At 35.0% G+C, this 17,626-nt stretch overlaps 1 protein-coding gene across 1 annotated transcript in view; it reads left to right on the forward strand.

Annotated features, from left to right (window-relative positions):
• ZFPM2 (zinc finger protein, FOG family member 2) overlaps positions 1-17,626 on the forward strand; it is a 377,030-nt gene that overhangs the window by 137,225 nt on the left and 222,179 nt on the right. The window contains exon 5 of the mRNA XM_019663971.1: positions 6,525-6,643. Within this exon, the coding sequence (XP_019519516.1) occupies positions 6,525-6,643 (119 nt within the window). The remainder of the gene's footprint in view (positions 1-6,524; positions 6,644-17,626) is intronic.

The raw sequence follows: 17,626 nt of genomic DNA on the forward strand, positions 1-17,626 counted from the left end.
ATGTTTTGAGATGTTTTAGAATCTTTGAGCGCTTTTTGAACTCAGCATGACTTCGGAGCTGTCCGTGTTTGATACCATGACATATAATGTTTTCCAACCATGAAGAAAATATAAATATGGCTTCTGATGCTATAGCCTTCTGCTGTAGTGAGGCCTGATAAACATTATGAACTAATTCATGTGGTCTGCTTTAAAATTTGGATACACACACACACACACACACACACACACACACACACACATATATGTATATATATATATATGGAGAGAGAGAGTTCAAACCAATCCAAAGTTTATTTTCAGCATATAAAACATGATCTTCTGTCATCTCATTAACTTGCAAACTTGTATGAAATCTGAACCTGGACTTAAGGGATGTTCTATAAATACATATACATTTATGTCATCAAGTTAATGCTGAATTCCATTGAAGCATGATGTCTGATAACTGTGCTAAAAGGCCCACATTTTTCTGTTCCCATTTGGTGTGCTGCAATTTTCATATACTCAGCTTTCTAAAGAGGCATTGAAAGGACCCTATCAAAAAGAAACAAAATGATGGCTTGATAGCACCTTTAATGGAAAAAGATCTGAGTATATCTCTCATAATATTAAGTGTTTCTTTTCGCCAGTAAATTTATTTTTATTTAGGCAAAAAAAAGTGGGGTGATATCTTAAAAGCTGCAGTATGTTTGGTAATAATTTCTGAGTTAGGGCTTTTTTTTTTTTAAGTGAAGCTATCATAAGTCTTTGAGTAATCACAGACTTTTAAAAGTATGCATTATCAAGAAGATAAGAGAAACAGCCCTCAGCACTAACAATATTATCTTTTACCAAAATTGATTAGTCCATCCTATGTGGCTCAAATATTTTGTGTGAACTTACCCAGCACGTTAAAAAATAAGGCTTCTTTTTGAAGAATAGCTTCAAAAATATGAACTGGGCAGAGGAGAAAAATCTTCATTTTTCATCCTGCTCCATATTTCACAGATGAGGTAATGTATGTGAATGTAGTAAAATGTTGAACAAATGAAATGTATGCTTATTGTAATACAAAAGGAAGACACATATTAAGACAATGTTTTTGGCCTTTAAAATCAACTTTATACTAAAATTTAGTTTATGATCTCATGAAAATCTTATCGAATCAACTATGTTCAATTTGTATTTTGCAATTACTGCATGTCACAACCCATGTTAGCTACCAGAGAATAAATAGAAATAAAAAAAGATGTCTGTTGTTCAAGACGTTTGTACTGCTATTGGGGTGAAAGGAGTTATCAAGGGGAAACCACTAGGGAATAATTAAAGATGAAACTGTGTGGTATTGGACTATAATATCATGGGAATATTAGGGAAGGAGAACTCAGTTTGTTCTGGAGTTCAGAGAAGTTTCAGGAAAGTGATTAGCTCTGGAATTGACCTTGCAACAGTGATAGGGTTGATCAAAGCAGCCAGGAGGACGGTGTCTTTGCCAGGTAGCAGGAACAACTCTCAGAAGGGTGTGGAAGTGAAACTGGAGAGCATGAGGAAGAGACAGTAAAGGATTTCCTGACTGGAGGAAAGACAATGTATTCTGGAGAGCAGAACAGCAAGTTAGGCAGACACTGTGCAGCAGTGCTGTGATGGTATTAAGATTCAGACAGAAGTTCAAGTTGGGATGGTAAAGAAAATTGCCCAAATGAGTGGCATGGTGAAAGTGTGGATTTAATAAGCTTATCCTGGCCAGGGCATGGAGCCTGATTGGGGCTGTTGAGTGAATTGAGGCTGTTGGTCATCTATATCTGAGTTGATAAATACCTGGAGAACCCTGATAAGAAAGGTGGTATTTGAAAAGAAGGTAATCAAGGTATGGGTAGTATTTTGGTCAAAGGTATTAAAGAGGGAATGTGACCAGAGACCCTGGTGAATGTTAGATGTGATGATAGAAATATGTGGACATGCTCTTAGAATGCTTCAGTCTCTTTTGGGTAAAGGAGTCAACATTTATTAGGTACTTTGCATATGTTATCTGAGTTAATTCTTGCAGCAACCATATGGGGAAGATATTGAAATTCCTATTGTGGATGCCGAAAGTGAAATTCAAAGGGTTAAGGAACTTGCCGAGGATCACATGTCTTGTTCGACTTCTCTACTTCAGTTTTGAACCCATTCCCATCTGTGCTCTGCCCTCCTATTCTACAAAACTCCTTTCACTCCAGACACCCATGATTTCCACGTCATCGAAAGGCATCTTTCCAGTCCCTGTCTTACTGTCATAAATGTTTACATTACTTGATTTATTCCCTCGTCCTTTAAATTCTGAATCAATCCATTAGCTGCGATGGTGCCCTCTGCAGTTGCTTTTCTGTTCTCTTGCACTTCTAAATTTTCTGGGGCCTGCTCCTCCATCATTCTGCCTTTTATTTATTTATTTACTTATTTTTTAAGCTGAGCCATCCTGTCACCTGTTGGCAGCTCAGCGGCAGCTCAGCTTGGGCCGGGACTCAAACCGCTGTTGCTCAGAACTCAAACTCTTGAGCGAGCTCTTAACCAACTGAGCCGGCCCCTTCATTCTGCCTTTTGAAGATCCCTGGAACTATGTCCTAGGTCTTCTACTTTTATCGTGATACACTCTCCTAGATCAACAATCTTATCACTTTTATTACCTTATACAAGCTCATTTTAGTGAGTAAATACCCGTATTTATCAGTCTTGCCAAGACCTTGCTTCTGAGCCCCAGACTTGCACCTGCCGGTTGAAAAGTCATCTCTTGTCTTCCTTACAGCCATATCGACTTCAGTATTTCCAAATTATGACTCCTTATCTTACACTTAAATCTTGTTTTTTTTCTGTGTTCCCTGTTTCAGTAGGTACATGAGCATTGGCCCATCAGCCCAAGCCAGATACTTGCACATCATTGTTGCATTTTTCCCTCCTTGACTCCTAAAATCTGAATAATCCCTAAATTCCATAGCTTTACTTCCCAAGCCTTATGTATTACATTTCCTGAAATGTATTCCAGGTTTAGGTTTTCCGTTTTTTTTTTTTAATTATGCTTGGATATAACCCACTGTCTGACATTTAGTAGATACCTAATAAATATTAGAATAAATGAATGAATAAAGTAATGTACAGAGGCAAAAAGAATGAACAAACAAATCGAGTAAGAATTGGAGCTCTGCTTTCAGATTTCAAAGTCTCTGATCTTTTCAAGCCAAACATCCATTTCATGATAAAGTTGTTCTAGGACTTGGGTCTTTGACTGTCAGCCCGGTACTCTTTTTACTTCTCATAATATGTCATATCTGGGGAAAGAAAATTATGATGTCATGGACCCTTTACCAAATGGCAAGTGAGTACAATCCCCTCTTTAACGATGATGAACCAAAGAGCCAGAAAACATATAACACATTCAAGGCCATTCAGCTAGTTATTGGATAGAGTTGGGGCTAAACATTAATCCTCTTACCTTTAATGCAGTAATGTTGCCTCTATTTTATGACACTAATTAATCTTTGAAAAAATTAAAAATGTTATACTAAAGCAACATGGAAGTTAAGTATAACTTCCATTTATACAATGTCTTATTTCTCTTGCTATCATTAACCTATGTAGCCTTGGTAGCATCTAAATGCATTATTTTCCATTTGTTTGCAGTTCTCTATAACGCCGTTGTGAATAAGTGAATATTTTTATTTAACTATTTCAGCAACAGGAAGGATTTCCCAAACCATGAAATCAGTTCTTGATAAGCAAGAAAGGAGACATGGATTTGCCTGCTTATCTAATAAAGTTGAAAAGATTGACTTGATAGCTTGAACGGTTAACTGGACTCTCTGTGACGGCTCTCTTGGAGCTAATAAAAGTATTTGTGGTTTGCTTAAAACTTTAATGTACAGTTAAAGACACCTCAAAAACTTTGGAGATATTTGGCTATCACTTTATGATCTGCCCTAAGTTTGTAGTTCTTAATCCATTAAAAGACAGACCTGCTTGTAAATCCATAGGTATAGATAAGACCTCACTGGCTGAGCCTGAACGCTTTTCAAATGAAAAATGTCAGTGGCAGAAAGGGAGGATGAAAAGGGGTTTCCAAGATTCTCATGATTTCTCTGGTATCATTTAAATATGACATGACTTTTTTTTACAGTGTTAAAACTAACAAATTATTTGGGCGTCATGTGTATGTAGAAAAGAACATTCTTAACTAGTGTTTAACTATGGGACTGAAGTGTATTTTACCTTTGAAATAGTGGATTGTAAAGAAGTTGTTTAAAATGTAAGTAAGTGGTTCAAAATCCTAAGAACTCCTATCAGACAGAAATTAAACAGTTTCTTTTCTAATAGAAAAATACATTCTAAATATTTAAATAACTGCATTATCACATGAATATATATATATATATATATATATATATATATATATANACACACACATTGAGTAACATTTTCCACTGGGTTCCTTTTTGACATTATAGTAGATTGTTAACTGTGATCTGACTTTGAGGATGTTTCTTTATAGGCCTCTGATTCCAATGCATTAATCAAAAAGATTGTACGGGATGAAAAACAGTTTCAGGGGCAAATCTCAGAAAGGGTTTTTTATCCCACCTACAAAACCAAATTTTTAGTGTTGCTTATTCCCTGGACACTGAATAAGCTTCATGATTTGATACTTAAGCATGAATATATTATTTAATCTAAACGTACTGTTTCTAAAACTATATGTCAGGAGCTCAGTCCCATTGAGTCTTTATGGGTTTATTTTCCTCATTGCCAGTCATAGCAAGCTACTGATACATCACAATGAAAAAAGAATTGGGAGGTGTGTGTCTATCTTAATTTAATGAGTTCTTCCATTTTTAGTATATTTGACAAGCGGGAGAGGAAGGCAGTGTGAGGAGAGAGAATGGAGGTGTAGTTCTTGAATTTAAATATTTTACTGTGAATAAGAATATCTTCATTGTTCATTGTTCAGATACAGTTATATTTATATTGTAAGGGCACAATTTAACGATTACACAATAATTTAGCTGATTGTGATTTAAATACTTTGATTTTTGGGTTTTGGGATAAGCAATCCTAAAAAACATGTAATGTCTGGTATTTTAACTATTAAAAGGAGGTGACACAAACGTAGAGATATAAAGAAGAAATAACTGAACGCAGGTTGATGGTGTTGCTTTTAAAAACATCAAGATTAGATCTTCATATTTAAAGACAGCTATTGATTTGAAAAGAAACTAAGGCCAGATTAATGCAACATTTTCATAATATGTTACTTGTCATGACTTATATATCATTTGGAAAATTTATTTACTGAATATATTCTATTCAGAATTTTCCTCAGCTTTCTATTCTCTATGGATTTCCATTTATATTCTTCCTATTGTATTCCTTCCCATTTTCATGTCTGCTTTTGAGCATGCTGAGAAGAGAAATACATTTCAAATGGATATGTTATATTATTAAAATTAATATTATAAAATATAAAATGTTGGTATGATAAGATGGTATAGTAATACTGCATGGCCTAAATATCATAGATATAATTATTTAAAAAGAGAGACTCTAATTCCTGATTGAGATCTTTTTCTGTTTATCCTAAATAATATTCAGGCTGATGGCCATTCTTTGAAATTTTGAAGCCGTTTTATTTATTTATTTATTCTTAATTTATTTGTTTTTGTTAATTAATTTATTTTTAACTAATTAATTAATTTCTTAAAGTGAGCATTTGATGAACTCCAATTCCTCCTTTATGCCAGTGTGTATACTGTCTTTACTTGCTATTTCCCCAAAATACCAATTTGGAGGAAATGAAAGGAAGAACATCCTAAACTGGATATTTCTTAAGTGTTTTTGTCCAAACCCTGTAGCTAAGGTAGAATCTTACCTAAAGTACCAAATATAAAAAAGTAATGACTTTGATGAAACATTTTTAATTTGAGAAGACATGAATCTCTACTCATTGTACATGTAGATGTTTTATTCATTTGAAACTAGTAAAATTTTAGAAAATTATCAAGTACCTTCAAAAACTTTCCAGATGTTTATTGTTGACCAAGTCTTGAATAACTATAATAAAGTTATTGCCTAAGATATATATATATATATATATATATATATATATATATATAGTAATTTTTTTACTTACATTGGTGATCAAATGTAAGATTTTTAACTCTAAGTCATTGTCATAATGTTTCTTGTTTATCTGTTTGGCATTAGATCAATGCTTTTTGAGGAAATGTTATAATATTTTTGTGCTTAAGAACTCACTAAACAGAATTGACTTCCATAGATGATGTGTGTGAAAAGGTGCAAGAAATAAATTGGACTAAATTTGAATATGATTATAAGGACAAGTTTTATATTCCTGTCAGGATAACAAGATCAGTTGTTTTTCAGACAAGATAATGAATTCTCTTATATGAATCCTGAGAATATTGTGCATGTAAAGCAAACGCACAAAAAGAGGTGGCTATTGTTAAAGCACAAGCGAAAATACTCTAAACACCTCTTGTTTTTATTGTCTGCAGGAGAGCTGGAGGTTTTTCAGAAAGATGGGGAACGAAAAATTCAGAGTCGGCAGCAACTTCCTGTGGGAACAACCTGGGGGCCATTCGCTGGGAAGATGGACTTGAACAATAATTCACTGGTATGTGGATGTTCCAAGATGGTTGACTCAATATTTTGTCACAGCTCAGAAATTAGCTCTGCTTGCGTTCCAGTGAAATCACTAAAAATAACCGTTTGTTTTTTCCTTTTTCGTGGACACAAAACTTGGATATTTTCCAAGTGGCTTGTCTGTGACAGTAATATACACAGAATTTAGAAGGAAACAGGTTAATCATACTAAGTGGTTGTTTAGTAAGGTAATTTGCAAGGTTGTTGCTTTATCTGCTTAGCCAGACTAATACTGTTCACATTTAATAATATATACAAATGCTTTTATTTTTAAGATGACACAAATTAATTGTCATACATTACATATGAGCAAGAAATAAACAACCTTGTTATGCCTTGGTGCTACTGTTGGTACCTTTAAGAGCAAGGATGAATGATTAGCAGTATTTTTTGTTGTTAACTTTTCTAAAAAGTTCTGTGATCAGAAAGTCTACCTCTAGGTCTAAAGATTATAGAGATGACTGTTAGTTAGATTATTAGATAAAGATTATATAATTAGAGATGACTGTAATGGAAAAATGAGGTGTTTGGTTACATTTAAACTTCATTTCTTAATTAGATACATTAGTCTCCGATTGCTTCTATAGCAAGTGACTACAAACTTTGTGGCTTTAAAAAAACACAAATTTATCACCTTGTAGTTCTAAAGGTTTGAAGTCTGGAATGAATTTCACTGGGCTAAAATCAAGGTCTCTGGAAGGGCTGAGCTCTTCTATGGAGTCTTTAGGGCAGAACCTGTTTTCTTAGCTTTTCCAGACCCTCAAGGCTGCCCATAGCCCTTGGCTTTATCTCCCTTTCCATCTTCAAAGCCAGCTATGGCTGATTGAGTCTTTCTCATGTCCCCGTTCTGCCTCTGACTCGCCTGTCTCCCTCTTCCATGTTGAAGGACACTTCTGAGTACATTGGACCCATCTGGGTAATCTAGGATAATCTATTTTCCAGTCAGCTCATTAGCAACTTTAATTCTATCTGCTTCTTTAAGTCTACCCTTTGCCGTGTAATGTAGCATTCATAGGTTCTGGCAATCAGGATATTAGGACCTCTCCTATTATAAGTGATAATACAAGTGATAACACTTGGGGAGAAAACATGTTTTCTATTCTTTAGGAAATGTAGAAATTATATATGTAAAATGTAAGTCCTTCTCTCTAAATTCCATTTATGTAGGAAGAGTCTCATGGCTGCTAAATGACTCGGTCTACATTGTTGGGGACCTGTAGTAAAAACTCCCAGAGGGGTTTTGACAAATGCACTGCACTCTGCAACTTTGAATTTCTTCTTCAATTTATTACTTGCAAGAATTTCTTGTTCAAGTGATTACATGAAAGAAACTGATATGTGTGGATCTCTGCTTATTCCATGCCGTGTGGATGAGACAGATGTTATTGGTTCAACTAAAAGTAGTGATTGGAATCAATAGGAAATATTTGTGTCACCAAACTTTTTAATAGCATATGAGAGTCTAAGGATGTACTTTCTACTTTCTAAAATCATGTGTTATTTATAAAAGGATGAAGCAGGCAATTTCACATGTATTTAAGAAGCAAATAAGTTGATAGGCCAGGCTACATATTTAATAATCTGGACAGTTTAATTTTGGGTGGTCCAGTGCACCTACTTCAGAAGGTTTTCAGATGTGGCCCCACACACACTGGGTTAGTTGAGATATACAAATAGACTGTTCTGTTGATTCCTTTGAGAGAGCAACATTAACGATACTGATTTCTGAAGCAAAGGCAAGAAGAATAAGATTGTCTAAACATCAAAGGTTGAGTTAAATACTATTCTAAATCCATTTTATCTGGAGGTTGCTATTGGTTCTCTAGCACTGCTTAAAAATGTTTAAGGCAATAAGATATTTATTTTATTTATCACTACGTTTAGGACACCAACAAAACCTTTAGTCATTTCTAATATTTCTTCAGAAGTGTACTGCCAATGAAGTGGGACCTATTATTGGCATGAGATGAATGTTTTCCCCTTTACTATACCAAAATAATATCTATGTGAAAATGCAACTTTTGATTGATCTTTATGTCATTATCCAGATATATGTAGAGTGGTACTTTTATACATTTTTATCATATGCTAAGTTGTGATATGTGGATAATCTATCTGTGAAAGTTTAATTTGTCAGTGAAATAATTTCCTATGCTTTTCACAAATGACATTATTTTGTTGTTTTTTTTTTCATACTCCTGTACAGCTCTCAAGCTATTTTGTGCCATATTTTATGTTTTTCAAAGGTCTGATTTTTGGATATGAGGTTTTCAGAACTTTTGATACTCTTTGAAGTGTATGAATACTCATTAGGGTATCAAAAACCAGTAGTGGGTAATAGTCCTTTATAGAAAACAATCTTAATACCCTAGTTTTGTTTTGTTTTGTTTTTAGGGTTTAAATATCCAATTCATGTTATTTTCTTAACTGTAGTATTTTTCTCTATTTAAAAACTTACTTAGTGAAAATATACTTTAAAATATTTTTCTTTTGTAGTAACTTTCTCTTTTAGAATTTGCTTATGATTTTTATGTCATTAAATACTACTGGTCCTACCATTGGTACCACTGTTCCTGCTGCAGAACAGTTGGTTAGCATATACTGCATACTTATTTTCTAGACACTGTATATAGAATTCGAAATAGATTAGCTCATTTAATCCTGAAAACCTGTGAATTTGGTTTTATTTTAGATTGTATTTTAAAGATAAGAAAATAAAAACCCAGGCCTTTTGATTCCAGAATCTGCAATTTTTAAAGGCCATGTCACACTGCCTCCTCGATAGCATCTGTAACATGATTTGAGCATGATAAAATTGTTGGGGAATTTTCTGCAGGAATTCTAAATTTATACAAAATCTGAGGGAGAAAATCTGCAATGATTAGAGGTATGCTGTTTTTGTTTTTGTTTTTGTTTTCGCTTTGGGCAAATTATTTGTTATAGTACTTCATAGTTTTTATGAGCAGCTATGAGTAAATGCAAAGACTTCTGCAATATTATTAGTCCTCATAATGTGGACAGTACTTTAATATGTCTTTTATATCATGAAGATGAATTATCCTTATTATAAAACATCTAGCCTACTCACCCTCCCTTAACCAACCTTTGAATCAGATTTGGATTTAGCACACTCTTTTCAATTGCTTATTCGCCAACCACCAATGTAATATTACTCTGCTCAGACTCATGGTGTTGGCTCAAGAGATGCAGCACACTAATTAATCCAACACAGTAATTAATTGAGTCACCATGCCAGATGTCAAATCCTTTTTATATCTTTCAAGTTCCCATCTTGAAATGCATTAGCAATATGCCACCTTCTGCAGGAAGCCTTTGCAGCCAGCCATTTGGATGAGTGTAGAACATTAGAGGAAATATAGGCTATAGAGAAACACCAAACAAATTGATTTGACAAAAAGTTATTCTTGGAATCATTCAATACATTAAACATAGAAAAAAAATCATCTTTTGCTCACATCTCATTATCTTGTTACTACTTCATGCTTTAATGGTTTAATAATGGCAGCAACAGCTATAGTTCATACTTTCATTAGAACAGATATGGGTCAAAGTGCTCTACATGTTTTATATCTCATTTAATTCTTACACAAGTGTATGAGAGGATAATAGTTATCCTCTTTGATACAGAGAAGGAAACTTCTACTTGGGAAGTTAAATAACTGGCCCAAGGTCAACTCAGTCTGACTCCAGAACTCAAATACTGTCCTAGAAATTTTATCTGTAATATAGGGATAATAATACTACCTATCTTATAGAGCTTCTGTAAACACTAAATGAGGTAGAGGTAGCATATGTGAGTTATCAATAAATATTAACTGTTACTGCTCAGTCACCCATAAAAATGGACTCATTAAAATCTATCCAGTTTAAAACTGAAAAGACACTCTACATTAAACAAGTACAACGTAGACCTTTGATGTTTGAGGATTTTATAGGCCTATATTGGACTGTTTTCCAAGGACTCTGTATTAGTCAGGATTCTCCAGAAAAACAGAACAAATAGGAAAATGGAATGTGTCTGTGTATTTTTGTGTGTTTGTATAATATATAGATAGAGATATTGGTAGATATGTATATACACATATATGTATATGTGTATAGAAAGAGCGAGATTTATTTTAAGGAATTGACTCACATGATTATGGAGGCCAGTCCAAAATCTCCAGTGTGGGCCAGTAGACTGGAGCCCTAGAAGAGCTGATAGTGTAGTTTTGGTCCAAAGGCCAGCAGGTAGAAGCCAGCAGGAGAACCAATGGTGCAGATGAAGTTTGTTGCTTGAGTAGGCCTGTCTTTGTTCTATTCAGACCTTCAAGTGATTGAATGAGGCCCATCCGCATTATGCAGGGCAATTTGCTTTACCCAAATTTCACTGGTTTAAGTATTAATCTGATCTAAAATACCCTCCAAATTGACACGTAAAATTAACCATCACAGGCTCCAAAGGTCATTGATGCATTTTAAGTGTCAGTTTTTTCACGTATAGTCTTACACATCTGAATGGATTGTTAGCCAGTGAGTGAGCCTAGCCTTCTTTCCAACATCTCACCTTTGTGCCAATAAAATTATATTATCAACTGCTGTCGTGGTGACACAGGCTTTATGCTTTTGAATGTCTTGTAATTTTATTCACTAAAAATATCAAAGATCTGCTGACAAGGAAGAAATCTTAAAAATCACTTTAAATCTGTTTTGGAGATGTTTTAGAATTTCTGTATTTATATGTTGTGCCTTTGAAGTTTTCCTATTTTCTCCTGAGGACAAAGATTTTTGTAAATCTAAATGCTAAATGTATGCTAAATGTCTGCTACGGCTAGCACATGGTAAGTGCTTAATAAGTATCACATAACAATGGTTATTTGGACAGTTGGGTGTCTGAAATTTAAGTGACATTTGCCCTCTCTTGTTTGAATGTATCTGTTTTCAGCAGTTAGCTAGTCTTATTTAGCCAACAGCTAGAATCATGCAACATGCATAATTAATTAAATAGAACATTAGTAGAAAGTCCCAGGTTACTTACTACATAAGAGTAAACTCATGAAAACCTGTTACATTCAACAAATGAAATTTGATAGAGAAATCTCATTTTATTGATGCTATTCAATAAAAATAGAAACTTGTTTTATTTTCCCATGGAGAATTTGTGACACTGGCTTCTACAAAAAGGAAATACTCATAAAAAGGGTAATATAGACAACATTTTATTGACTTAATAATGAAGTAATGCATGCATTGAATTCCACCTTAAAATTTGAAGACATTATCTTAGAAATGTTTTTGAGGAAAGAATTAGAGATTCCTGGTCCACATAATAGGAAAATATTAGAATCATTAGATGTCTCCATTTCTCCCCTTGCAGTTCTAACTCTTCCAGTACCAATTTTTTTTTTTTTTCATTGCACGGCAGCTCACGCCGGCTGCCGGCCACTCATGGTAGCTCACGGCAGCCCAGCTCCAGGTCGAGCTTTTGTTCCCCATCTTAGCTGTAGAGGGCGCAGCATCTCTAGCTCTCATGTGGGATCTGAACCGGGGCCTTCCTGCTCAGAGCTGGCGTCCCAAACCAACTCTTAACCAATTCGCCACTCGGCCAGCCCTCCAGTACCAATTTCTGAGCCATTCTTTACCAGAGTCTTCAAGCTTTGTGTTATATACACCCTGTAGCAAATATATCCCTACTCATATGTCTCCAGCACTTATCCGTATTCCCCTGTCAAAAGCTGCTTACTGGAGATATCTGTGCCACTATTTGATGACTTTTTTCCAGCCTCAGGATCAAACTTACTGCAAACCAAGAAAGCTGAGCGCTCTGGAGAGTTAATGTTTCCAGTGGTCCTCAACCAATAATGGACAGAAGTTGGCAGATAAATACTTTTGCTTCCTTGCCTCTCCATTAGGGTACGAGCAGTGTTATATACTATCAGAGAATGCCAGTGGAATTGAGCTCCAGTTGTCTTTATAACACACCCTTTGTGGGATTCCTTTTTTTTTCTGTTTACTTCTGCACACCCCTACAGAAATTTTCTGAGATTGCCTCCCCAATAAACTACTTGTACTTAAATCAGTCTCAGGGTAACCCTCTGGGAAGCCATAACAAGACACCCTCTACGATATAATAAAATAAATTTGAAAGTAATATCCAAATTATTGTTGAGGTTCTAGAGGACATAGATTTTTCTACAGCCTTTATTCAATTTTGGACCTCTGCTTCTGGCACATAATAGGTATTTAATAAGTGCTCTATTAAAAAAAAAAGTCTAATCTAATTGAATTTCCTTACTACCAGTGTTCTGATTGATTCCGCCCATATCCTTCCATCTTCACGATCTCAATGATATAATTGATAATTTTGCAGAGGCATGACTTTTTATTGGGTCTTATATTTCTGTTCATTGATGTTGACATTGTGAATGATATCCTCCTTCTTAATATTCATTCTAATCTGGGCCCGGGACTACCACACTTTCCTACTTCTCATATCTCTCTGGGTCTTTGCTCTTTTGAATTTAACGGTGCATGTTTCCCCAAACACTCTGGCCTTTCTTCTTTTCTCCCTCTGTTCCCAGTGCCTCAGGGAGCTTATCCACTTGCAAAGCTTCAGCTACTAATTTATAAATGACATTTAAATTAAAAAATCTCTAACCTTGGCTTTTTACCCTTTCTCTAAGAGCACATTTCAACTGTTTTTGCAAGCCTTTCCCACTGACTTCCTCCAACTAAACAGTCACATGGAGAGTTTATTACTGTTGCCTCAGATTGTCTCTCTTTTCGTCCCCCTGACTTCGAACTTCATAGTCACCTTCGATTCTGAGCCTCTGCATCTCCTTTTTTGCTTCTGCAGACAGTTCATTCTATAAGGTATTCCATGTTTTTTCTCCATTTCTTCCTTCTCCTTCTGTCACATCTAAATGTTCATTTACTCACATACTTCTTTAGTGCCTATAGCTACTATTCTCTCTTTTTCATTCCACTCAGAATCAAACATCTTCCATGATTATTCTTTTTCATTTCCAGAAACCAAGTATCATAACTGCTTTCTTAATATCTTGTCTCTTTTTTTTGTTCCTACTACCACTGTGTTAGTTGAAATTTTCATCATTTCTTCCTTGATTGTAGCAATATTCTTGTAATTGTTCTTTCTGCCTTCTTTCGTATCTCCTTTTTCTTTACCCAATTCACAGTATGTCCTAAAAACAAAGCTAGTCCCTTTTGTGCTTAAAATCATCTTAAAGGGCACAGGAGAGCGCAAACACCTTGTCAAAGCATAAAAGGGCCTTCATAATACTCACTTCCTCAGCTTTTTCCCCTTTTTAATTTCTAGTGTAGATTTCAGTCAACCTCAACTACCCGTAGTGCCCTGAGTATACCTCTTCCTCACCTCTCTGTGCATGGACCATGTTATTTCATCATTCTGGAAAGCCCTGTGCTCCCTGTCCAGTCCCTCTTTATCACACTAACTCCATTTCTTACTTAAAGACTTAGCTCAAGGTCACCCCACAGTAGACCTTCTCTGAAGCCTCCAGTCTGGAATAGATATCCATTCCTCCGGTGTTTCCATGATGCTCTGCGTTTACTAGGATAAGAGCATTTATCACATAGTTGTAAGTGTCTGTTTACTTGTCTGTCCTGCAGACTATGTGCTCATTGTCTATCTTTTATCTTTGTATCCTTCCTACCTACAACAATGTCTGGCTTATAGCAAGGGCTCAATAAATAACCATTGAAGAATGTATCAGAGATTAGATCTTATAAGTTCTTATCATAAGAAAAACAATGTATAACTATGTGTGGTGATGGATGTTATTATAGTGATCATTTCACAGTATACAATTTATCAATATACAAATATTGAATCATTATTTGTTACACCTGAAAATAAGATAGCATGTCAGTTATATCTCAATAAAAAAGGAGGATTAAATTAATTCTTTCCTTCAACTTTTCTCCAATATTAGTATATGATGCACATCTCTCTTTTTTCAAGATCCCTGCATTCTCCCTGTCTTTCATCCATTTCTCCTGTTTCCTATGAGATCTTACTTCATCTGCCCAACTCAGCAGTACAGTTACCACAGTCAATACCAACTTGTGTCTGTTTTATTTGTTGATATATTTATGTTTTTTTCATAACCTCTCATTTGAGTATCAAGTTGGGTAGGATAACTATATTTATTTCTTCCATTTTTACCCAATAAAGAGATATGCCCATGATGCTTTCTTGATAAGTTTTGACTCATTTCCATGTGAGACACGCCCCTCTTCGAGACCATTAGGGAGGACAAGGTACTGTCCTTGGAGGCAATTATGATTTGTTTACAACAGAATTGGTTTTCGATCCCTCGCTATGACATGGGTGAAGGCCAAGGTGTTCTGCTCTACCATGCTTTCTGTGAAGTCTCATCCAGCATCGCACTTTCCAGTGACAAACCATCTGGGAAATTCCATCTGTCTCTGCTTGGAAACTGAGGTGGCAGTCGCCCACTGTGAGCAATTTTCTATTAACTTCTTGGATAAGATCAGTCAGATTTATACTGAATTGATGGGAACCGTAGGAGCAGGGTTGTTCCAAGAGAAGACAAATGTACTGATTCCTCTAATTGGGCTTAAGCCAGTTTCATTCACGGATGCCCTTAGGTTCTAGTAGTGCAAGGACTTATAACCTTTTTAATTGTACCCTGTTCCTCTTGGGAAACGTTGGTCTAATTCATTATTGATGGAGGTTGTAGATTTGTCCCTTAGGGAGGCCAAGATCCTGGCTTCTCTTATACTCTATCTGTGATGTGGAGAATTAATGGAAACTGAGTGGACAGGGGAGCTGCTCAAAGAAGACATGAGGCAAGACATTTAATGCAGCAGAGCCTTGGAAAATGACGTGTTGATCTGGTTTCTAGAATTAGAGCAGATTTTTGTGGGGGTTTTTTGTGGAAGGGGTAGTGCTTAGGGAAAGCGGAGAAGTTGGTATGGAGACCCAAATATATAAAGGCATCCTGTAGATTGTGAATCAGAAAAGAAAAAACAAACAAACAGCAACAAAAAAAAAAGCACCAAAGAATTATTACGCAATTCAAATGTGTAGAAGGAACCCAGAAAAGCCAATAGCATATTTATCAGGAGGGACTGATTATATTACAATTTGGTGTAGTTATGGTGTTGGCAGTTTATTGGATTATATTATAATATGGGGCAGTAATGTTGAAATGAAAACATAAATTGTGCCTTTCCTGATGATTAGGACCTGCCTCCAAAATACACACTTTGTGTACGTAACTGTCTGCTAACCTCAATTTCCCTTTGACTTAACTTTTCCTTCTGATGGTGAAGTCTTTCCAGGTTCTTTATGTTTGGATTTAGATTTGAAAGACAGAGACACAGAGGCACAATTCCTTACCACATATAGACAGTTTTATTTAGGGACCTAACCAACTCTCCTGTGCCTGAAATTTAAACATTTTTGCCTTTGGATTATGATATATGGGTAAATCTATTTACCTATACTCAGGCCAACTTTGAATAAACAAAAAGAGTCTTTGTCTTTATTTAAGATGGTTCATTGTTCCCTTTTTTTAGAACTCCAAGAAGAACTTTTATGGAAAATGATCTTTTCATGGTGTTGTTACAATGAGTCCATGTTATACTTTCAATTTAATCAATGTTTTGGAGGAGTAGTTCATAATACAATCAAAGTTGCTCTACTGAGAAGAGCATATGTATAAAGGCGAAGAGAATAATGGATAGCGCTACCTACTTTGACAGAGTATAGTCATGAAAGACAAAATCTAGCTATTGGTTTCTATCTCCAGGTCCTTTTTGGCAGATATTTTTTCACACTCATGGTGCCTCAGGGAACGGAGATAGTCTCTACCCCCTAAGGGGAATCTATCAGATTCTTGGGTGGTGAGGAAGTGTTTTGCAAATTATAACCCTATTGTTTCTGTCACACAAATTATAGAATATGGAGCTCAAAAAATATTTGTGGAGAAGTTAAAATGAGAAAGCACAGTGAGGAGCAGTTGTTTGAAAAGTTGACCAAAACTTTCTTCTGTTATTTGCTAAGTGTGGCATGCTTTTTAAAATCTTTCTCTTTGACTTTTTTTTTTGAAGACTTGCTGTTCCACAACCCTTTTTAAAACAATTGGTTTGGCACTATGTTCTTATCTGTTATAGGCATGGTTAGAATAAATATTGTTCTAATGTTATGAGGATTTAGCAGTGATCTCAGCTAGGCATGATAAAACAGCCAATAACTTGGAGATAACTGTGAAAGATAACTAGACTTAAGTGCTATTTTGTCTTCTCTCTGTTTTGTCATAAAATTAATAATACTTAGGGATAACTCTTTAAATATATTATAAAGTATTGGACTCATTAAATACTGGACTCTGTTTTTAAACTAACTCTCAGTAGGCATTCCCAGGACACCATTAATGAAGTATCATAGAAAAATAAATTTGAAAACAATGTTTTTAAATGAAGTATCATAATTTAACGGTAGCTTTCAGTTGACAATAACAAGCTTTATGAGTTTTATGAGATATAACAAGCTTTATGAGAAAAGTACCAGGTTTTCCTGGTAAAGTCAAGGTTGTGAGTACAATTCTGTCCAAACCACTTCTATAGGACTCTATGTTGATGTTATGAGCTGGTCCAAAGTCAAGAATTCTTGTATATATTTCTAATAAGAGAAAAATATAGTAACATGTCTTAAATGCTTTTGGAAACTTACAAAATTATTTGAGAAAATCTCTTTTGGAGATTGACATCTCTTTTCATTGTTAATTATTGAATTTAGAGTTGTTGTTTTTATTACTTGTTACTCTTACGTCACTTTTCTCATAAAAATTCTTTGACATAGTTTGACAAAACTGTGGTTTTTTGATTCTAATAATTTGCATGTCTTTTGTGCCCTTTTATGTGTTTTAAATCTCTCTATTTTAAAGGT

This window comes from Hipposideros armiger, unplaced genomic scaffold, assembly GCF_001890085.2.
Source record: "Hipposideros armiger isolate ML-2016 unplaced genomic scaffold, ASM189008v1 scaffold_412, whole genome shotgun sequence".
NCBI classification, from domain to species: Eukaryota; Metazoa; Chordata; class Mammalia; order Chiroptera; family Hipposideridae; genus Hipposideros; species Hipposideros armiger.